The sequence below is a fragment of the Pipra filicauda genome, unplaced genomic scaffold, assembly GCF_003945595.2.
Source record: "Pipra filicauda isolate LSUMZ 115617 unplaced genomic scaffold, ASM394559v2 scaffold176_size3548034_pilon, whole genome shotgun sequence".
In the NCBI taxonomy this organism is placed as follows: Eukaryota; Metazoa; Chordata; class Aves; order Passeriformes; family Pipridae; genus Pipra; species Pipra filicauda.
Window position 1 is genome coordinate 2,869,734 of NW_024104283.1, and position 14,696 is coordinate 2,884,429.

Sequence of the window (14,696 nt, forward strand, 5' to 3'; positions counted from 1 at the left end):
AGTAAAGTTTTTTTAGGTTTAATTGGGGTCTTTCAAGGTCCTCTAATGTCTTTCAGACCTAAATATGTCAAAATAACTCTACACAACAGTAACAAAAGTAATCAGAATTCAGCTACCCTTTCAGTGTGTGTGTGTGTGTATATATATATATATATATATATATATATATATATATATGACACACATGGTATTCATTCCACTCTGTTCACATTTGCCTCTGTCTTTGAAGCCTGTTCCTACCTGTTGTTTCCTCCAATTCTCATGCTTCATAGTACAGAAAATGAGTCCACATAAGCTACCCTCAAATTCATACAACTCTGGCAGAAAAAGCAAGTTTATGTTCTGAGGATGTGATAGGCACATTCTCGGAACAGAAAGCTATCGACAAGGAATGGCATTGCCCTCTGCAAGAAATTCAACCATCATTTTAGTGGTGAAAAAGGTCACCCATTTTATTTGGAAGGGATCAATCATGCCATAAAGACCTATGCTAGCCCATTTCCTTCTGCCTCAACAAACCTTTTATTTTTCTGCCAGGGAGAAGAATCCTATAGTGGTAAATAAACATACAACAGAGAAGACTACACAAAGAATCACCTAGCAGAGCAGGATGGAATTAAAACAAAAATATAGACATGACTTTGGAAAAATCAAAAGAGAAAAAATAAAACTGCTACACTGAGAAAAGTATTTTCATGTATATAAAGATATTTGTGATCAACTAGCATACAAATTATCTTCTCTACTGAGAGCTAAACTGAAGCCTGTGGAAGAAAGAATTATAACTGATTACACCATGTTTAAGGAATATGTTAAAACTCAGAGCTATTCTACAACATTCGTGAGATTAAGCAAATTGCACAAATTACTATGAAACACTCATAATTTCATTTGTCATAAAAGAATGTTATTCAAAATTTGTTAACTGAAATTAAGCATATTTATTTGCATACTGAGAGAGTCAACCAGTGTTATGAAATTCACATGTAGGAAGAATAGTTTCTCCTTTTCATTATCTGATGGTTATTTTTAGGTGCACGTGACTATGCTAATAATCTCTACCCTACATTTTTAAAAGTAGAATATATACATAACAAGAATTTCATATAAAACAAAGCCAGTCTGCCCACACATTTTTATTATCATGAACAATAATTTCCAGATGGATTTTACTCCACACTTCTCAGTGTTATTTGCTGCTAAGCATTTAGTTGTTAGAGATCACTGGAATCTAATAATAAGAGAAGCATTCAACCAAACCTAAAAAATACCCAGATCGTGGTTTAACTGGTCTTGAATAGTGAATATATCATCATTCAATATTATCAAATCATAGGTAATTACTTATTTACTCACTTATTAAGAATCAACAACGGTTTTTATTGCTATAAAACACATTCAACACATTTTACTGTGATAAAAATGTTGCTTTTTCAGAATGAGATAAAAACCATCCAGAAGCTTCTGATTTGGTTACATTTCTAGAAAAGGGGATCTCAAAGATTTGAAGTTATATACACATATTAAATGAGTCTGAGAATTAACTCTGTACCACAACCAGGAACGGTAGGTAAAGTATTAATTCAGAATGTAAAAAAAGAAGTGTAACAAAAATGTTGCTTAGAATCAAAAATCCTACTTAAAAATACAGAGACTATAAAATTGAAGACATCAAATGTGTGCTTATCTGTGGTACTAAAAATGGGTGCTTTAGAAATATTTTCAATCCTAAAAATCTGATGCTTTACAAGTATGAGAGTAGCTGGGAACAAAAGAAAAGCTCTCAATATTATAACCTCTCCAATGGCTAAAAGTAATTAGACTGACAACAAACAGAATTCATCTCTAGAGCAGATCTTGTAACAAATTTTTTTAAAGTCCATTTAAGTAAACATCATGCATTTAATGTATAAATTTGATATGACTTTGAAAAGTGTCTTAAAATGCATGAGCTTTAACATAGGAAGTTATGGAGAGTAGTATACAACTTAAGACTAATGTAAAATAAGAACATACATTAAAGCGCAATAGGAAAATTTAGTGATAAAACATCAAAAACTCTGGCATTTAAAACATACTTTTTATTTTTAAAGGTCAAAAATTAACATACCAGAAAAATACACATATCATTTGAAGCAGTTACACGCATTCTTGTCACACTATTCCATGCATAGTTCTGTAAATCTATGAAGTTCTAACTATGTAATGGAGTGGTAACTTAAAAACAGTATCAGTTCCACTCAGGGATTTAAGATTAACTCAGCTATGCATTAACTAAGTGCTTATTTCTTTTTGTGTTTGCTAAATTGTACAATTTGGATTGAAAGCATCCAGGACCTTATGAGCAGATATTGAAAAAGGAACGTCCCTCACAAGAGAAGGATCAGAAGATGGTTGTTTCTGTAGCTATTAACATCTGAAGCTGAAAGTTTCAGGCCATTGTAATATAAAGGCATGAAACTGAAGTGAGCTATCAGGAATTAAGATATTCAATAGCACCTGAGGACACACATATTTTTAACCTTGTATCAGGTGCTCCTTTTACACTGAGGTTCAAGCTAAGGCATCTTTACCTCACAGCATGAGCATATATAAGCAGTGATGACAGTGCAGACAATATGCTATAAATTAATTTGTGTGGCACATCCTACAGCCTGAGAATTTTACTGGTTCTCTTTGACAGAGAAAAATAATCAAGAAAAATCATAAGGAAATTATTTGTGTATTACACTAAGAATTTTGGTAATTAAAGGAAACTAATTATAAATCAATTTGTCAAAACAATTTCTATATTCTTAGATATTCTCTATGGTAATCTCATGAATGGCTTTGCATTGTCTCGCATAATGTAAGCTGAGAGATAACGAAAGAAGAAATCTTTGATAGACTTAGTTGTTAAAACTGGAAAAAAAGTTTGTAGGCAAGAACACCACAATCGGTCTTCATCAATACCTGTCAAAAGTAGCTCAAATTAGCACAGCTTTCTACATCCCTTGGTAATGGTATCAATAGATGTTATAGAAAACGTTGAAGTATGCAGCTATCGAAACTCAAATTTCAAATTTGAGCAGTTTAATTCACATAAATTAAATGCAAAGTAAAAAAAAAAAATTCTTGCTCACCAGAAAAGAACTTTTTAATAAGCTTAATTGGCACCATCACTTTTCCTCATTAGAACAGGACAATTTTTTTTCAGTATTAGAAAATGAACAGAATAAGATAGCATCTAATATAGTTTATTCATCTCTTGCCAAATGTTTTCAGTACAGAAGCTGAAAAATATAATGATTTTAATTAATCTGATGTTTGTACGTGATGAGCACGTACTCTTTCTCATTGAAGCCAATAGGAGTTACTAAAGCTGGGCAGCTTTGAACAGAAGCACAGTTCCCATACTTACAGATTTTGGTAGGTAACTCTAAGCTACCTGCATTTCAAAACATTGGTCTCTGGGAATCTACATCTCTCTAGTGACAGCACACCTACAATTCCAAAACTTAAATCCTTACAAACTGACATACCCACGATAAATAGACTTATTTTGGTTTTATGTAGTGCTGGGGAAGCACGTGATGCTAAGCGATAAAAAAAATGTGCTAATCCCCTACCACAAATTCTACCCCAAAGAGCTGAAAGGGCACAAGCTGTAAAGCACGGGAAATGCAAAACACAACACAACACAGACAGAATGACAAGTGGTTGGTATTACTGAAATGCGTTACAAAATAGGTGGATTTTCTGGAGCTTTTTGAAGGAGGATAGTGAAGGATCTTTACGTACGTTAATTGGGAGGCTGTTCCATGTGTAGGAGGCAGCGTGGAAAAAGACACAAAGTTGGGAGTGAGCAAAAGAGACAAAAGGGGAATTAAGAGCGATGCTTGGGAAGTGCTGACGGTAAAGGAAATGAGGATCAAGGTTAAGCCAGAATCAAGAGTGCCTTGAACATGGCCAACTTTATGCAAGGGAGGAAAATATTCCTGGCAAAGGTTTAAGAAGTGAGGAAACATGGGTAACTATACAGGAAAGGAGAAATGATTTGTGTAGCATGTCCCATAAAAAAAAACCAAAACAAACATGAGAAAGTAAGGAAGTGGGAGATCAGTTCACACCAAATACCTTGTTGTAACAAACATTTCAGTCTTAAATAATAGAAAATAATTAACTTCACTGAGATTTTATCCAATACTCAGCCAGATGTGAGGAGTGGTAAGAACAAGCTGCAGTGATTCTTCATCTAAAGCTCTTAAATCATGTGAAAAATCATTATGTAGTGTAAAAACCACACATCCAAAATAAAATCAAATGGAAAAAGCTAGAAAAGAGGTGTTTAAGACATGGCAATAAATGTAGCAGTAAAATGTGTTTGTTGTGATTGTTCTATAAAATGGGTAAACTCATTTGATGCACAAATAAATTCTGTCATACAGAGGTTTAGCTGATGCGTTCCTCTTTATCATCACTGCCACCAGTTACAAGAAATACAAAGCTCTCAGTTTACACTGAACATTGATGAAGAAAACTTTTAAAATACAGAAGTGCTAGCCCATAAGAGAAATAAAATTAAATATTTTTTAAGCTTATGAAAGTGAATGAAACATCATGACTTTACTTGTTCTGAGCCAGAAGTGCCTTTTTGCATGGTCTAAGTTTACTTTCCTTCCAACTACAATTTTGTGTCATTTACAAGTACATATTCATCAGCTCAAGATCTAAGTACAAAAAAACTGAGCAATTTGTCACTAACATTAGTAATAGCAACTTCTATATTACTGAAGCCTTAAAAAGTAATATTGGAATTAATATTAACACTTCCTCTCCTTGCCAATATTTTCAAAGGAATTATAAACATATTGATTATTCTTAGTGTTTGATATCTTCTGGGTTTAAACACAAATCCAGGTTCACGGAACTCACATCTTCTTAACAGATGTGGGGCTTGAATATTTGCATCTGAGTTCAACTCAAGATGTCATTTATGTCATCCTCTCCAACAGATTAAATCAAATCATACTATATTTTGCTGGAAACTTAAAAACAGACATCTAAGTCTCTATGCCTCTTTCATGTAGTGATAGTTCATCAGTAGACCCAATTAGCTTACTCTTCTTTATTTTCTTTCCACTCATACTGTCCCAAATTCTCTGTTTAGAATATAGATGATTGGATGTTGGTGACTTGCACTATATCTCAGTTAGAGAACTCTGTAAAACGGTCCCTCTCTTTTTTTTTTCATTTGTGCATGTGCAAGATGGCAGAAAAAAATATTAAATAGATTTCCAAACTCAGTTTTAGAAGATCTCAACTCAGAAATGCTTTCTTTAACTCCAATTAAAGCTTGTAGGAAAATCCTTTTCACTTCAAAATGCAATCTGACTTTGAAAAATTCTACATAGTCTTTTGCACGTTTTAAAGTGTAAAAATAACAGGATGTCAGTTACACCCTTAATTACAGAGCAAGAAATTTATGCATCTCTGCCTATATAATGGTATGTCACACACAAGTCAGTTTGAACAAGCTCTTATTACAAACACACAGGGTAATCTGTACTTACCCACAAATCATGCTCAGCATAATCAAACAGCAGCCAAACCTTTCTGTCACTGTGAGAAAGGAAAACCTTCTGCAATGCAATCACGTTTGGGTGCTTCAACTCTCGTAAAAGCTGCAGAGAAACAGAGAAGTTCTTGTTACTTCCGTGCTTGTACAACACAAACACACCAACAAAACCACCAAACAGGTCAAATAGCAAACAAGGGATCCTTAAACAGGCCCTAGAAGAAAAGATGCCACTGATTCAGCACATTATCTTAAAAATATCTAAATAACGACATGGGCAGCCTCCACGTCATGGGTTGCTGTTCTGTCAGCACAGCTGCCTGTCACTACCTACTTTCTCTGTCCCACACTCAGCACACAGCTGCCCATCCCACCTATCCATCCCACACTTGCCAACAGTGTCTATCTTAAAAGATGTTATCACAGAATCAACTCTGTTGGAAAAGACCTCTCAGATAGTCGGTCCAACCTATTGACCAAACACCACCATGTCAACTCAACCATGGCACTAAATGCCACATCCAGTCTTTCCTTAAACACCTCTGGGACAGTGACTCCACCACCTTCCTGAGGAGCCCATTCCAAAGCTCAATCCTTTTTATCAATAATGACACACAAACATAACTGTTTTCTTGTCAAAGATGAACATCAGGATTTAAGGATGCCAGGAGGAAGCTTGTGCAGCTGGTCCAATTCTTTGTGTGGACAACACAGTTCCTGATCACCACATATTTATTTTATTACAAACAATTCTCTTTTGCTTTGGATCCCTGACTCACTTGGCTCGAAAATCATGGGCTGTTCTCAGAACTAAGGGTGCTTTCAAAGAAACGTTTACCAAAATGTTTTTTCTAATGGTTGCTTCAACTACTGTCCCGTAATCCAGAAATAAACCCAAGCTTATTTACTGCTTGCCAGAAAGAAAACTAGGTCTCATGACTAATTAGACAGCACATTAAAGCAGGCACCGCTGCTGAAGTTACCCTTCTGCCAGATTAAATTAGTCTCAGGAGGTGCTGGGAAGCAGTACTCCCAAAAATATAATTTCCATGGAATCAGTTTTCCTCCCCTCCCCCTTTCCACACATCAGTCACAAGAATGATTGATAATTTCTGTTTTATCTGGAAATTGCTTGCATCTGCAGCACTAGTATATGCATTGCCAAGAATCAATTTATAATGGCGAAATACTAAATGGAGTAGGTTCCAAGGCCCATTCAAGAGAAATGAATCTGCCTTTTTTTCACCTTACAGTAAAAGACTCGAGATGTTTATTTTAGGGGAAATAGAAAAAATTAATTTTAAATTATATTATCCTTTGGCTATACAGGCATCTGTCAAGACAAGAAATCTCCTAAAGAATATAGCTGCTTAAATCTATTCCTGTTTTTCAGCAAATGAAAGAAACATTTTTTTCTACCATGCAGGAAGCGTTTTCTTCTTTTTGTCTCTTTCCTTCTTTCTCTAAACCTGAGCTTTCCTTTCTCCAGGCTAAACAACCCCAGTTCCTTCAGCCTCTCCTCATAAGATTTGCTCTTTGTTACATTCTGGCTGTCAAGACTGGGTGCCACAGCAGCTGGGCCTTCAGCAGGAGCCAGACCAAGGAAATGTTGGCTCCAGAAGTTCAACACACTTTTTCAAGAACAGGAGCTCTGCTCTACCTATGCTGGACTTGCAATGGTGCTCAACACCAAGACAAGATCAGAAGTGATATTGTAGAGTACAAGTGATGAGCATGAGCCACAGAAATGCTGGTAAGATTTATGTCTAAAAATAATCTTGTCTAGAAACAGACTACAGCAGAAGAGGGAGTGACCGTAAGGACTGAGCTGCTGTAGCTCATAGGTACATTGTGGTGGGGGAAAAAAAAGGTGGTTTTTTCCCCCTGGAGTTAAAAAAGGGTAACCCCCGAGTAGGTGATGTCTCTCTTGGTGTTGACCCAATCAGCGCTCCTGCAAAATTAAAACATATCATACCAAACCAGAAAAGAAGGATGATGAGGCAGTTGAAGAGGAGAGTGGCCATGTTCTGAAGCCACGAGGAGAAAGGGGCAGGAGCCCTGCTTGGGGGCCACGGTCCTCCAGCCCCCGGCTGGGGTCATAGAAACTCAGAAACAGTGCTAAACTGGACCAAGGTCTGTAACTGAGAAGCTGGGAGTCTTTCTCCTGTGAGTGGGCAGCAGGAACGGCGGCAGAGACAGCAGTGAACAGAGGCTGTGGCAGAAAACCAAGAGATAAGAAGAAGCAGCAAAGCCGGCATGCAGCCAAGCAAGAAGACACAGAGATGTCTAATGGAGAGAGAGTGAGAGAGAACTAAACTCTACAGACAGAGTTTTGGGGTAAGAACTGAACCAAAAACCCTCAAAACCCCTTTGAGACACCTCCTAGAGAGGAGAGGTGGACTCCCACTTGAGGGGAGTCTTGAAATGCAGCAGTACCGGAGAGAGGAGCTGAGAAGCTCAAGATGTTCTGGAAGCTGGACCGGGACAGCCAAATGGAATGCGGGGGAAGTGGCCTGACCCCCCGCTGCTGCTGCCAAGCTGGCAGCCTGAGACAGAGCACAGGAGCTCTGGTAGAACGCTTGAGGCAAAGGCTTTCAACTGAAAGCTGCCCGAGACGTTCTGACTCAGAGGCAAACCCCTGAGGAAAGGGACCATCACGAAGACCCCTGCACTTCATGATACGACGTGGGGAAGCGAGCCTGTACCTGCAACCGCAGTCTACGGAAGAGAAAGAGACCTTCGACTGGAAGTCGAAGAGCCGAGAGGGGTGAGAGAAGACCCCTTGCGTGTAATGGAAAGAGATCCAGCTACAGCTGCTGCATGGAAGAAGAGAGACACTGTTGCCCTGAAGGTGGAAAGGATCTTTCCTTCTTCCCTCCTGGACTTTTACTGGAGGGAGAAGAAATTTGATCCAATGTAAATACTGCTTTATCATAAGAGAAATAGTTAAGATTGCATATATAATGTATTATAATATTTATTTGTGTAGTGATTGTAATATAATTCCCTTCCCCCCATATTGAGTCTTGTGTTGTGTCTGGAAAACCTCTCTGACACTGAGGTGAGTTGTGGGAGGGGGGGCTTGGACTCGAGAATTAAATTTTGAGGATCTCAAACCACCACATACATAAAGAGTGGAGATGAGCAGAGTCATTCAAAATGCACCGGGAAGATGCGATCAGAAAGGAATACATGGCAGAACCAAATACACGGCTATGGAAATAAAAACCCAGCAAATTTGAGACAAGTGTTTCAAAGACAAGTATTAATCTAAGGCTTACCTAAAAAGCAACCAGGGATTTCGGAAACCACATTTTCATGAAAGCAGACACGGGGACGCCAATAGTGTGAAAACATGGGAACATATTTGGAGCTACTTGCATCGCAATTGTAGCAACCATCTACCCTAACGACTTTTATGTTTGACTAGAATTTTGCCAATATTTAACTTCGAAACACGCCACGTACATCTAACAGGTAAGTCACCACAAGTCACCTTCTTATGATACAGCTGTATATTCATTCACCACCATAAAAGCATTTCACAAACGTGCATTTTAGCCATACCTAGAACCACATGAACAACTTCAGAGATGTGGTGAATTATTGTCTCTAGATTTCCTGCAGCACAGATTGCTTTAAACTTTAAACATACAAAATAGATAAATGAAACATAATACTAGTACTGTTTTTCTGAAATCTTATTTAGAAGTAAATCAATTTGGAGACTTGATTAATTCAAATCTAAAGTTAGAAGGAAGAAATCAGTACATTGTCATAGTAATTGAAAGATCCCAGTGTACCTGACAACATTTTATTACAAAATAACAACCTGAACATAAAAAGGATCTGCAACTACTCGAATTTATTACTAAATGAACACAGTATCATATTTTAAGAGTCTTTTAGCTTAATGTTGCTCTAAAATTTAAGTTCCATCAAATCCAACTTGTGGTAAAATGCTAATAAAAACTTGTGTCTCGAGTGAGTTACGGTACATTTCTTTCTTGGTAACAGTACACAAAGCAGTTTAGGCAAAAAGACATTGAGAAGGACATCATTGTGAATTGTCAACATCTGCGAAACTTAACTGTCCTGTTCAGTGGGTTTCATGTAAACATATTAGAGGATGATTATTATTATCATTATTATCAAGAGAATTGTACAAGCATCTCTGCTTATTACCTTTCTTAGCTAATGGCACAGTCTGAAGTTTTAAAATGCTGCATTTGGATAGCCCAAATAGCGTGGAACAGCTTGTAGGACTCCCGGGCAGCTACACACTACATGTAGAATTGCTAGTAATTTCTTCAGTTGTCTGATGAATAAGTTCTCTCATGAGGGACACTGAGAATTTCCCTCACAAGTCAATGTCTCTTATAGCAGGGGAGGGATGGAGGTCATAAGGGAAAGTCTCTGATGCCTGAGAAAAAGTTAAGTTGGCAACAGAATTGATATAGGAGCTTGAAGCATTGGAAATGCAAAGTGTCAGCAGTCATGCTGAGTTAGACTTTGCATGGAAAGTCAAAATAGACAGTAAAGATTGTCTAGGCAGAGAAGGAGCACAAGAGAGTGCACAAGAATAAGAAAGTAGAAGTAGGATATCTTAAAACATAAAGACAAAAATAAAAATCTAAAATATTTTACATCAGGTTTTAATAACAGTTATGATACTGATCATGGAAAGAACAAACACATAATGGAAATGCTTCACATTTCAGAAAGTGGAAATTAACACAAGTCAGATACAAGCAAAATTCAGAGGTGATATCAGATGATTAGCAAATACATCCCATACATTCATAAATGAGAAATGGAAAGGAGACAAGGCATTTGCAGACTTGTTAACCCAAAGCATGCAAAAAAACCATTTTGAAACGCTAAACATAAAGAAAAATGTGTTTTAAAAAAACTATCCACTATCCTGATTTTCTTATCCAGTAAGTGATTTTGAACATAGATCTTCTGCTTGTTTTGAAATTTTAACCTTATAATAACTCTAAGTACTTCGTCAGATGGAAAAGATGGGAATAAGTTTGAGGTGAGCAAGAAACTACCTAAAAAGGCAGCCAACAATGGGATACATTTCAAGGCCAAGTAGTTCTATATATTAACTATTTGGGGAGTTAACAGAGAACAAGTACTGTGTTTATTAATAAAACCCATCTTAGCATCAAAATTATGAGTGTGAATTAAATTAGCTGATTCAATAAAAACAGCGTTCCCAATGAAGAAAAGGAGTGTGCTAATGCATCATTTTTTATGCTATTTTATTCTATGACTGAGTAAACAAAGAGTAATAGAAACGGGATGAGCACAAAATCTGAATTCATGCACTTAGAAACTAATCAAGAATTTCTACTACAGACTGAGAAGTCATCAGGTGCAGGTGAAAAAAGGTAGAACTGGATATTATCAGATATTAGATATCAATATATAAAAGGCTTCTGAGATCTATTTTTAAAATACTATATGCAGTTTTCTTTACTCATGCTCAAACACTTCCCGGTCCACACACACACGAAAAGATGAATTTGCTCTGAAAGAGGCAAAGGGTGACCAAAGGAGTGAACAATCTATCTCCCAACAGGGAATAAAAGGCTTTCTCAATTAATGTAACAGATCAAATATTGAAAGGAAATAAGATGGATGTCCACTAAAATACAAAGACATGAACACTAAAGATGAAAGAAATCATTACGCTAAATGATAATCATGTTTGAGAGTAGAAAGACACAACTGATAAGAGATAAAATTACTCTGCAAGATGGCATCTGATGAACAGGAAGGTTTAGGAATAGCTTCTCAATAGCAGGGAAAACAGTATACCTCATTTGCGCTTTGATCAACATTGGAAAACAAAATTACTTGACAATTTGATGTCAGCCACTAGATTCACTAGATAGATGCCTATGCAGTACTTGCCTGTATAGAAGCCTTCACAAAAGACAGGTTTAATGAGGTTTTACTGATCATCTCCAGCAGATTGAAAAGCTCACGTACTGATTGGCAGCGAGCTCCTAGACCAATTTAATTTAAACTCTGAACTTAGCCTGCAAATTGTCTACCACCATATAATGCAAGTAACTTTTATATGAAGTAGACTAGCAACTAGGAAGACTCTTGCTCTTTTTTGAGGTATGTAAAGTTCTGCCTTTCTCCCCCCAAAGACAGACAATTTCTGTGAATAGGAGAAGAGTTGCAGTGTTATTAATATAAACAACAAGATCAATTACAAGGGTGTTTAGCACATTTAAAACCAGTCAAATAGTACATTCCTCAAAGAAACAAATCTTGCAGAGAAATACTTTTATACCACAGGATGAATAATGCTTTCTAGATAGCACTTACAAAAGCAGGGTGAGGACAGACACTTTCATCTCGCTGTGAAGGAAATCTAAGAAAAATTAGAGAGAACTGGAACACAAACAGTGCTCTCACTACTGACAATAGTAAATCTTGCAGCAAACGTATTTCCGTGTCAGTGATGACAAAACCTATAATCATCTTCAGAAATTTATTCAGAGGCCAATCTCATCTAATAGGTGTTCCTACCTTTCACACAATCTACTTCAGTCTTTTGATCTAGGTACTTAAATTGATCTGGAACAGCCTTGGTAGTTTCCTTGATGGAAGTGCACACTGTAGTGCTGCATTTAACCATTTTCAAGGTTAGAATGAAAACCTTTAACAAGAAATCATAGAAAAGACCAAAACATGAGCCTGATAGCTCATAAAAGCAATTGCATGATGTAGAATTTTAAAGTCAGTTCTTGTGTGATAAACATATTCAAAGCTTTCACTGAAGTTGTTTTTTAATTGACACTAGGCTTTTCGAAGAAAACTAAAGGTCATCATTTTACGTCTTCAGAGGATCTTTTAAAGTTCCAACTTACTTAGATGTTATTAATCAACCCTAGATCCTCTCCTCTGTATTATTAATATTATCCTTTCCATCCAGAATCCACGAAGACCCTGTGCTGCAGCTTTTCCCTCAGGGAAGTATATATGGGTCTCTAAAAAAAAACAAACAAAAAAACAAACCAAACCAAAACAAAAAAAACCAACAAACAAAAAACAGGTAGTTGTTTATTAAACTTGTAAGAACAATCCTTTGCTAACTGTGCTACTGGTCTCAAAGTTATCAAGAAGAATAAAACAGAGGAGAACTGAAGGAGCGTACCATATTAAAAAATGACTCAAAATTCAGCTTTGTTAATAATTCTGAATTTTGGGGTTTTCCAATTTGGATTACCTTGATCATGTTGTTTATATTAGTAACACTGTAACTTGGAGAAATTACAATTACAGAGTTACTGCATAACCGAAGCACCAAAAAAAGTCTTTATAATAAGAGCTTCAAACTAAGCAGGTACAGAGGGTTCATTTCCAGCTTTAATTTGCACAAGGCTCACATGTGTCTAAGAGGTCTCAAAAAGATGCACGCAACATAAAAATTGACATGGATATCTATATCTACACACAAACACAAAAAAAACCCCCAAAAAAACCCACTGTCCAAAGAACCTAAGAAGAAAGGTAAAGGTAAACTTCAGCATCAGCTTAAGCTCTGCTTCAGAGAGGACATTCTTGGTATACTGGTCTGGTAAGGCCTGTCCTTGGACAGCCTTTGGCATTGCAAAACCAAGTGAACTGCTAGGAGTGCTGCCTGAGTTTACAAGGCATGCTCCAATTTAAAATTAACAAGTTAAAATATTTTAAAGCAGACTCCAAACAGACTCTCTCCTTCCCTCTAATTCTCCTATACATGTACCCAATCTTCATCAGTTTGATCCCAAGCAGTCCTTCACATTGAAGCATCCCTCAAAGTCTGCTTTACACTTCCTTCACCATTCTCCTTTCTTCGTACTTCCATCTCTCTAAAGCACACAGTCCCCAAACTGTGAGGTTTCCAAATTCCCACAAGAGAAAAATCAAGTATGTTTTAAAAAATAAAGAAGTAAAAAGACACTGAGCAGAATCTAGCTAGTAAACTGCCAAATGTCAGGACAGGAAGAGGACAAAAATCTGCCCCACCCTTCTCCTATGAGAAGGATTAAGAAAGTATTTATTCTATAAATATTTTCATTTCAGGAGCTGAAAATGGTCTGGTATTGCTAAATAACATTATTATTCTGAAACAAAAGCTTGGCAAAAGACTTTTCTTAAGTATTACATTTCAATAAAGGAATAGAAACTAGGATAACTGCATTTTTAATTCTCGAGGTTCCCAACAATAGAAAATTAAGTAATTTTGGCATTTTTCTTGAAGAACACGGGTAGAAATACACATATAAGGATTCTTTCTATTTCTTATTTACCAATATCATGTACCATAGCACAGACTTTTAAGTACAAATAAAGAACTACTGTAAAATTACTTACACAATAAGAAATTTTTAATGCAACTATATAAGGAAACACTGACATTAAGACCACAAAAATCAACTTACTTCCAGTGCACATATTAAATATATATTTTTTTCATATCTTTTCTATAAAATACATCTGAATTATTATTGAATTTATGCATCTTCCTAAAGGAAACCTTATTTCCTTTAGGACAATTGAACTCTATACTCTCTCTTCTGTCAAAGGCAGCTCCATAGTCAGTTTTGGTCAGTCTGACAGAGACTTAATAACAACCATTTTCCTCCCAACCAAAAGGTATAGATAAATTAAAGCTTTGTCTCTCTCAGAGATTTTTCTCCTTATTTGACTTAAAAGAAAATAAAAGAACATTCATCCCACTCAGATAACTCCAACTACATTGAAAATATCTAAAGAAAATAACCTGCTAAAAAGCAGTTGGAAATGTTTGTCATTTCTGAAGATTTTAAGATACCCCGAATTTGCTTTTTTGTTGCCTAGAAATTTTTTCTGTTACTGAGAAGATAAAGAAATTTCCCAACAAACTAACAAATACTCTTAAAACTAAAGCTATATTAAAGCATTAGAATGGGGCAGAGGGGACACAACACACCACTTTGCTAATATCCCTTTAAAATTTAGAAGTAGCATCACATAATTCCACAAACTTACACATTCTGTCTGGGTTTTCAAACTACAACTAGTTTTCTCTTACAGGGCTTATTCTAACATTTCCACACTTTTTTGATTTCCTGGCAACTAGTTATCA

At 36.3% G+C, this 14,696-nt stretch overlaps 1 protein-coding gene across 3 annotated transcripts in view; it reads right to left on the bottom strand.

Moving 5' to 3' along the window:
• The window catches only part of CDK19 (cyclin dependent kinase 19), a 115,205-nt gene that overhangs the window by 65,438 nt on the left and 35,071 nt on the right, over positions 1-14,696 (bottom strand). For 2 of the 3 annotated variants that reach the window (XM_027742135.2, XM_027742134.2), the window contains exon 3: positions 5,553-5,663. In XM_027742135.2, coding sequence (XP_027597936.1) covers positions 5,553-5,663 — 111 coding nt within the window. Of the gene's footprint in view, positions 1-3,780; positions 3,794-5,552; positions 5,664-14,696 lie in introns of those variants that run through there. The other variant, XM_039379816.1, reaches the window with a different exon arrangement.